At 62.2% G+C, this 8,542-nt stretch overlaps 1 protein-coding gene across 1 annotated transcript in view; it reads left to right on the top strand.

The window, feature by feature from the left end:
- Positions 1 to 1,968: 1,968 nt before the first annotated feature.
- Positions 1,969 to 8,542, top strand: part of GLP1R (glucagon like peptide 1 receptor) — a 33,011-nt gene continuing 26,437 nt past the window's right edge. Inside the window, exon 1 of the mRNA XM_036414992.2 lies at positions 1,969 to 2,086. Coding sequence (XP_036270885.1) covers positions 2,009 to 2,086 — 78 coding nt within the window. The 5' untranslated portion in view covers positions 1,969 to 2,008. The remainder of the gene's footprint in view (positions 2,087 to 8,542) is intronic.

Raw genomic sequence — 8,542 nt, 5'->3', positions numbered from 1 at the left:
ATCTATCCACCTATCCATCCACCTATCCATCCACCTATCCATCCACCTATCCACCCACCTATCCATCTACCTATTCACCCACCTACCCACCCACCTATCCACCCCTATCCATCCACCTATTCACCCACCTATCCACCCACCTACCCACCCACCTACCCACCCACCTATCCATCCACCTATCCACTCACCTATCCATCTACCTATCTACCCACATATTCACCCACCTATCCACCCACCTACCCACCCACCTACCTAGACTCTTGATTCAAATAATTACAGGCTATTGTTGTTCCTTGTGATTAAGCCCCTATCCCAGTGGTCGGCAAACTCATTAGTCAACAGAGCGCCAAACCGCGGCTCGAGAGCCACATGTGGCTTGAGAGCTGGTTTGCCAACCACGGTTTTGGTTTTAGAGCAATAAAAGCCCCAAGATTTAACCTTGCGGTGACTGCTGGAATAAAGGCACTTTCCCCAGCCGCTTCCACTGCCAGGTGTCTTAGTCCCAGCCAATGGCTGGGTCTGGCGACTGGGGCTCTCAGGGTGTGTCCCTGGGGGAGGAGGGGCGCCCTGTCCCTGCTGGCCGGGGCAGAGCATTAGGTGGGGCTGTGGACCAGGAGGAGGTGTGGCCAGGAGAGCAGGGCTGATGCTCAGCAGCCACGCTCCAGTCCTGCCCTGAACTCCAGCCTCGCTTTCAGGACACAGCCCTTCATCGCCATTGTTGTTTTGGGTCCTCTGTTCTGTGTCACTGAACAAACACCCTAAGTGACACCCAGAGGTGACTGTTAGGCCAGCTGCAGGGAAGAGAAGGGAGTGAAGGACTCCTGGACAGTGGAGGCAGAGCTTGCTGGAGAGGAGATCCCTCTGGCTGTCTGTGTTCCCTCCTGCCCCATCCCTCCTCCAACCCTCCCCTCCTCTCCCAGCCTCTCTGTCCTCCCTCCCCCTCCCCTCCTGCCTCATCCCTCCTCCAACCCTCCCCTCCTCTCCCAGCCTCTCTCCTCTCCCCCTCCCTCCCTCCCCTCCCCCTCCCCCTTCCCCTTACTCCTCCCTTAGATCAGCTTCCTCTGGGTTTGAGCTCTGTTCTCTCCCAGGAGCTACTCCAACAGAACCGCTTTCCCTTTGGAATGTTCCAGACATGTCCCAGGGCAGGTCCAGGGCTGAGTGCTGCTCCCGCGCCCTCCTCAATGGTGACATCCCAGTTCTGGTGGTGGTGGTGGTGGGCATGTGTTGTGGGGGTCCCCTTCTCCCGCCCTTCTTCTCCTGGGCATTAGGGAACTGGATCAGCCTGCTCAGGCCTTGCTCCCACCCGCCCCCACCCCTGGCCTGCACTGTTTGGAGGTGGTGGTGGTGGTGGTAAAATACAGGGAGACGACACAGGGGTCCTGGGGAGCAGCCATGGGCCCACGTTATCACGGGACACTGAGGTCTGAGAGCCCCCGATTCAGAGTGGGCTGTGGGGGCTGCAGGAGGGGGGAGCCGACCTCCAGAGCAGCAGGGCCCCAGGGCCCTTCCTTCGCCCTTCTCCTCCCCCCCTCCCACCCACCCAGCCCAGTCGTCCCAGGGCGCCCTTCCGGGCAGACCAGGGAGAGGGACGCCTTGGAAGGAGGCCCCGCTCGGAGTGGGTCTGTCCGCCTGGTCACTCGCAGCTGTTGGGGTCGCACTTCCCGGGAGGGTCTGCAGGCGGGGTGACCTTGGACGAGTCCCGCGCGTCCCGCAGGTCCGGTCTCCTCCGGGCGCAGGAGAGGTGGGGCGCTTTGGCTCCCTTAGCGGCGGCCCCGGGAGAAAGTCGGGGCGCGTGGGTGGCGCTCGGGGCGCGGGGCCCAGCACCCCCGGCCCCAGGCGGACGGAGCGCGCAGGGCTGCGGGGTGCCGGCCGCGGGAGGGGGAAGGCCGGGACCCGTTGGCCCCTCCCCGGGCGGGGCGCCCCGTGCCGGCTCCTCCCCGCGCCTCCCGCCTCCGCCGCTCAGTCGCGGTGCCGCAGGTGGCCGCGATGGCCCGGTGCTGAGCCCGCCATGGCCGGCGCCCCGGGGCTGCTCCGCCTGGCGCTGCTGCTGCTCGCGGCGGTGGGCAGGGCCGGCCCCCGCCCCCAGGTGAGCCCCGCGGGGAGGGGGGTGCGGGCGGGCACGGCAGGGGCGGCGGGACTTGGGAGAAACTCCGCGCCTGCCGGTGGAGCAGCGGGAGCTGGGGAACGGAGGCTGCAGGCTGGTCCCGGGCTGGGCGGACCGGGTGGCTGGGCCGGGGCCACCCTCCCCGCCAGCTCCCGTCCTCGGCCGCCCGGGCCCCTCTGCGGGGCGCCAGCTGCCTCCCGCCGCCGGGATCTCTGACTTGGCGCCGCGTCTTCGTCTCCCAGACACTTTCCCAACTCCTTCTCTCGGACACGGGCCGCCCCTGGCCCAGCCCGGCTCGCCCCCTCCCCGGCCTCCTCTTCTCCAAGCGCCCCGCTGTGCCCCGACCCCGGGCAGGCACTTTCTCCACCACCACCCCCAGCTGCTCGCTGGCTGATCCACGACCCTGAGACCTGAGGAGGCTCTGGGTCCGAGGGGGCCGGGTGTGGGCGCATGGAGAGGAGGAGAGGGGACCTCTGGCCCCCAGCGCAGCCTTTGACTTATAGCCCCAGGGACCCTGCGGCGCCCGTCCTTCCTGGTGACCTCCCGGAAGGATTTGTCACCCGCACCCTCCCCGGCCCCTGCAGCAGCAGGCTGCAGGCTCTCCCCCCACCCCCGCCAACCGCAGGCTGCAGGCCCCTCACCAGCCCCAGCCCCCTTCTGACCCCCTGGTGGACAGCACACACCAGAGCACATCTCGAGCCAGCAGACACCTTGGCCTCCTCACCAGCGGAGAGCAGGCCACCGGGAGGACCGCTGAGGCCCCCTCCACGGCCCCCCCGCCTCCCTGCCTGTCCGGTCTGCAGACTAGGGGTGGGGGTGGGGGTGGGGGGCTATGGTCAGCCTGCGTTTGGCATAGGGGGTTGTCCTAAGGCGCTGGGAGAAGCTTGAGCTGAGAGGAGGCACAGGCTTGGGTGGCCTGTCCTGTGTCGCAACTGCCTTTTCCATGGCTTCCCATTCCCACCCCCAGACCTGAGGGATGCGGGGAGTCAGTGCGCCCATACAGGCCTTGGACCGGTCCCAGCACAGGTGGGAGGCAGGATGGGGGGCTCTTGCCCTGGTGGGGGCCTCCTCCACCCCTTAAGGATCCAGACTGACAGATGTGCTTCCCAGCTAAGGTGCCAGCCCATTTTCAGCCCCCAGATTCCTCTCCAGATGCCCTCTGTGTCCCTGTCCCCCAGCCCAGCTACTGCCTCTGGCCATGGAGGTATTCCCCCCCCCCCCCCCCCCCCGCGCAACCTCCCCCTCCCCACACACACACACACACAGCATCTCCCCAACCCCTCAGCCAGGCCGTGGCCTCCCTGTGCGCTTGGGATCTTCCAGGAGCCAGGACGGCAGGCCCAGGACCTGCCTCTCCCGCGCCTTCACCTCCTCTCCTGGGGGAGGGGGGGTGCGGGGGCGGGGGCAGAAGATGCGGTCAGGCTCCATCCCGCTGCTCCAGGGGGCGTGTGGACTGGTTTGGATTCAGGGAAGAGGAGAGGTTCTGGAGGCTGCCTGTCTTCTCCCCAAAGTCCCTTCCTTCCCCCAGAGGAGACAGGCTCCTTGAACCTGCCCTTCCTCTGATCCCCTCAGCCCTGGGCCAAAGGCTAAACCCAATATCCTGGGGACAGAGAAGGCAGGGTGAGCCAGGCTCTGAGCAGACACGCTCTTGTTGGGGGGCCCTGAGCATCCCTGGCTGCCGTGGACAGGGACTTGGAGATTAGACCACAATAATTGTCACATCCTCATGCCCGCATATAAGACTCTAAGAAAATGTAAATTTTTCGTTCTATTTTCTGTTCATGAGGTTGGCAAGAATAGAGTTACTCCCTCCAGGCCACTGATGGGCGGGCAGTGGGTGGGCAGAGCTCAGAAAAGAAAGGTTCTCTGTGTAAGGTGGCCCCAAGATTCAGGATCAGAGAGGAGCAAAGGGGGTGCGGGGCTGGTGCTTAGTACCTGCCTGCCCAGGTGGGACGGAAGGAAGGTCCCAGAGAGAGCCCCGGGGTCAGGGGTGAGCTCTGAAGAACGGGGCCTAGGCCACTCCATTGCTGCTGGCAAGGACCACCCATCCCGCTCCTGACCTCCCAAGCCGCCTGGGATGGAGCTGTTCTCCTGGGGACGGGAGGCCTTTGGCAAATTAGAACCAGACAAACCTGGTTCTCATTTTGAGTCCATCGGCTGGTGATCTCGGATAGGACGCCTGGCGGTCCTGAACCTCAGTTTTCGCATCTGTAAACAGGGTATGGAGAGGATGGAGACACTGGCACCTGAGACAGCTCCCGCCGCTTGTCAGACTGACCCCTTTGTCCTCGGGAGTCTGCAAGCCTGCCCCAGGCAGCAGAGGAGGGCTGGGAGAGGGGCTGTGGAGGCCGGCTCTACACCCCAGGGGAGGCGGAGGGAGTCCAGGGCGCACTGCGGTCAGCGTGGGTGTTGTTCTGAGCAGGGCTCACTCCTGACATGGACGCAGGTGGCTGCCGGGGCAGGAGCAACCAGCAAATACATCCTGCCCTCTGATGCCTTAACTGCCACCTGCCTCTGTGCAGACTCCTGTGTGTGTGTGTGTGTGTGTGTGTGTGTGTGTGTGTGTTAGAGAGATACAGAGACATAGAAACGGAGAGAGAAACTGAGACAGACCAGGGGGTGAGGGCTGCATGGGCCTGTTTCTCTGTGTACTTGTACACGGCCCTGTGTGTGTGTGTGTCACTGTGTGTGAAACATCTCAGCATGTGATTGTGTCTGACAGTGCATATGTGTTTGTGACCTCATATGTGATACTGTGTCTGGAAGGCCTCATATGTGATACTGTGTCTGGAAGGTGTGCGTGTGTGTGTGTGTGTGTGTGTGTGTGGTGTGTGTGTGTGTGACATCTTAGTGTGTGTCTGGCTGGCTGCCAGGATGAGTCCTGGTGTGGGTGAGAGATAGAGCACTTGTCACAGGATGTGTGGCTGTGTCTCTGTATGTATGTGTGTGACACTGTGAGTTGAGTATATATCAGTCAAGGAACATGTGTGTGTGTGTGTGTGTGTGTGTGTGTTTATCTTGTGGGCAGTGTCTCAGCATGTGAGAGACTCTGGGTCATCTCTCGGGAAGTAAGCATGTGTTGACGTAGGTGGTAATGTGTGGCCAGGGTATCCGTGTGAGGTTGTGCATGTGAGAACGTGTGTGCACCATTCCTTCCCCTGTGTATCTGAGCCCTTAAGACAACAAAAAGGAGTGTCTAAGAGCCGGGGCCGACAGCCCCACCCCTCCAGGGACCAGGGGCCAGTGAGTTGGGCCCTGGGTAGTGGCTGAGGGCCTTGAGGTCCTGGAGGAGCCTCCGGGGATCAGGGCTGTCTCCTGAGCCCTCTTTCTTCTTTTGGGGGGCCCTCTCCCATTTTCCCACCTCATGGCCCAGAAGGCAAGGTCTCTTTCCTCCTCCCTTTCACTCAGACCTGTGCCCAGGAAAGAGAAGAATCCAGTGCCCTTACTCACTGGGAGGAATAAAACCGCAGGAGGGGATTTCAGGTTAGCAGCGATTAGCTTGGGCTCAAGGCTGAGTGCCCTTCCACCGCCACCCCTCCTCCTCACACCGCCCACGCTACAGGGCTGTCAGCTCCTGAGGATGCTCACCTGGCTTATCTCGCCGGGTCTGTGCAGTAACTCTGAGAATGATCTTCCCATTTTCTAGGCGAAGGAACTGAGGCCCCAAAAGAGTAAATATACCCCTTCGGTCACAGCTGAGATCTAAACCAAGAGGCCAGGGGTCCAGGTCCTCTGACTCCCTGCTCAGTGCTCGCACACCACTCCCTCCCGGCATCCTCTTTCTTACCTCCCGAATCTGAGAGACACCCCCTCCTGTGGTAAACTCCACCTGCATTGACCCTCACCCCCCTCAGAGAGACCCCAGGAAGCCTGGCGAATCCCAATTTTAAAAACTGCCAACCCAGGCCTGTGGGCCCCTCCCCTCTGCCCTGTACGCTGGGCCAGCTCTGCTGCCCTGTGTGGGGCAGGGGCACCTTCCACTGAGCCCTCCTGTCAGCCAGCAGCACAAGCCCCACCTCGCTGGGAGCATGCAGTGGGGCCGGGGCTGGTGGGCAGGGCCTCGCTCCTCTTCACTGTTTCCTGCCCTGGGACACGGAGTTCCCCTTGTCCTCTCTTGGCTGCTCAATCCTTGGGTGAAAGTATGTTTGTTTCCTGCTTTGGGGAGAGTGTTGACCCTAAAAGTGATGGACGGGTGGGGCCCAGACTCCCCAGGAAGCCAGGCTGCTTGCTGCACTGCTCCTTCTCCCACAAACAGCAGCAACCCCGAGGCCGGGCTGTGGACCGCGCATTTCCCGGCCAGGGACCGCCCTCGGCATGAACTTACCTATTCCTTCCTCACGGCAAGCCTGGGTGGGGAGGGACTCTTGCTATTCCCATTTTGCACATGTGAAAACTGAGGCTGGGAGTGAAATTCCTGCACAAGGTCACAAAAAATGGGGAGAGGGGAATGTTAATTAATTAATTCCATGTCAGGCCCAGATCTGAGCCCACAGCCAGGGCTGTTTTCCCTCCACGGTGTTATCGAGTCCACCTGAGCACCTGGGCCCGGCTGTCCGGGTGGCCCCAGCCCTGCCCTGGCCAGATCCTCAGCTCTGCCCAGGTCCCGTTCTGGCCAGGGAAGCTTCCTGAACCTCAGCCCAGGCTTTCCTCTGCTCCTGCTCTGTCCCCTGCTGGGCCCTTCTGCTGCAAAGCCCTCCCTCCACCTCCCCAGCCCTAGCTCCCCCCCACTCCTCCTTTCATCCCCAGCTCCCAGTCTCCCGGGCTCTGGAGTCTGTACTGAGCCCGGCCCAGCCTGAGCAGGGCCCCCTCCCTTCCCCCTCTGACCATCCTGCAAAGCAAGGACCCACCCCACCCACAAGTGAAGGGCACAGCCCTGGCCTGGGACCCCTCAGGCCAGAGCCAGGTTCTACATCTTCGTCTTCCCCAGGCCTGCCCATCCCCCACATCACCCCCCAGAGCCTGGCACAGTGAGGCTCCCGTAACCCCAGGTGGGGAGAGGCCCGAGGCCCAGTTACTTAGTCCTGGAGGGGTGTGAGCAGTATCTGGAGACCCCAAGCTGGGGCAGACCCAGTTGTCAGAGAGCTCTTTCTGAGTGGACACAGGCCTGTTCTTATTTCTGTGTATGTGTGTGTTCTCATAGCACTTGACTTATTTTTTAATTATAATTGACATATGATATCATATAGTTTCAGCTGCACAATATAGAGATTCAACATTTATTTATCTTCTGACATGATCATCATAATAAGTCAGTGTATATGGTTGTAACAATACTATTGATTATATTCCCTATGCTCTTCGTTATATCATGGCTTATTCCTTTTATAACTGGAGCCCCAGTCTGAGGGGGACACAGCCTGTCCTCAGGGAGCCCCAGTCTGAGGGTACACAGCCTGTCCTCAGGGAGCCCCAGTCTGAGGGGACACTGCCCTGTCCTCAGGGAGCCCCAGTCTGAGGGGGACATGGCCCTGTCCTCAGGGAACCCCAGTCTGAGGGGGACAGGGAGCCCCAGTCTGAGGGGACACAGCCCTGTCCTCAGGGAGCCCCAGTCTGAGGGGGACACAGCTCTGTCCTCAGGGAGCCCCAGTCTGAGGGGGACACGGCCCTGTCCTCAGGGAGCCCCAGTCTGAGGGGACACAGCCCTGTCCTCAGGGAGCCCCAGTCTGAGGGGACACGGCCCTGTCCTCAGGGAGCCCCAGTCTGAGGGGGACACAGCTCTGTCCTCAGGGAGCCCCAGTCTGAGGGGACACAGCTCTGTCCTCAGGGAGCCCCAGTCTGAGGGGGACACAGCTCTGTCCTCAGGGAGCCCCAGTCTGAGGGGACACAGCTCTGTCCTCAGGGAGCCCCAGTCTGAGGGGGACATGGCTTTGTCCTCAGGGAGCCCCAGTCTGAGGGGGACATGGCCCTGTCCTCAGGGAACCCCAGTCTGAGGGGGACAGGGAGCCCCAGTCTGAGGGGACACAGCCCTGTCCTCAGGGAGCCCCAGTCTGAGGGGGACATGGCTTTGTCCTCAGGGAGCCCCAGTCTGAGGGGGACATGGCCCTGTCCTCAGGGAACCCCAGTCTGAGGGGGACAGGGAGCCCCAGTCTGAGGGGACACAGCCCTGTCCTCAGGGAGCCCCAGTCTGAGGGGACACAGCCTTGTCCTCAGGGAGCCCCAGTCTGAGGGGACACGGCCCTGTCCTCAGGGAGCCCCAGTCTGAGGGGACACAGCTCTGTCCTCAGGGAGCCCCAGTCTGAGGGGGGCACGGCCCTGTCCTCAGGGAGCCCCAGTCTGAGGGGACACGGCCCTGTCCTCAGGGAGCCCCAGTCTGAGGGGACACAGCCCTGTCCTCAGGGAGCCCCAGTCTGAGGGGACACAGCCCTGTCCTCAGGGAGCCCCAGTCTGAGGGGACACAGCCCTGTCTTCAGGGAGCCCCAGTCTGAGGGGGATACAGCC

This window comes from Pipistrellus kuhlii, unplaced genomic scaffold (genome assembly GCF_014108245.1).
Source record: "Pipistrellus kuhlii isolate mPipKuh1 unplaced genomic scaffold, mPipKuh1.p scaffold_m20_p_5, whole genome shotgun sequence".
NCBI lineage: Eukaryota > Metazoa > Chordata > Mammalia > Chiroptera > Vespertilionidae > Pipistrellus > Pipistrellus kuhlii.
Note: the sequence above shows the minus strand (reverse complement) of the source record. Positions and strands in the feature narration are given on the sequence as shown.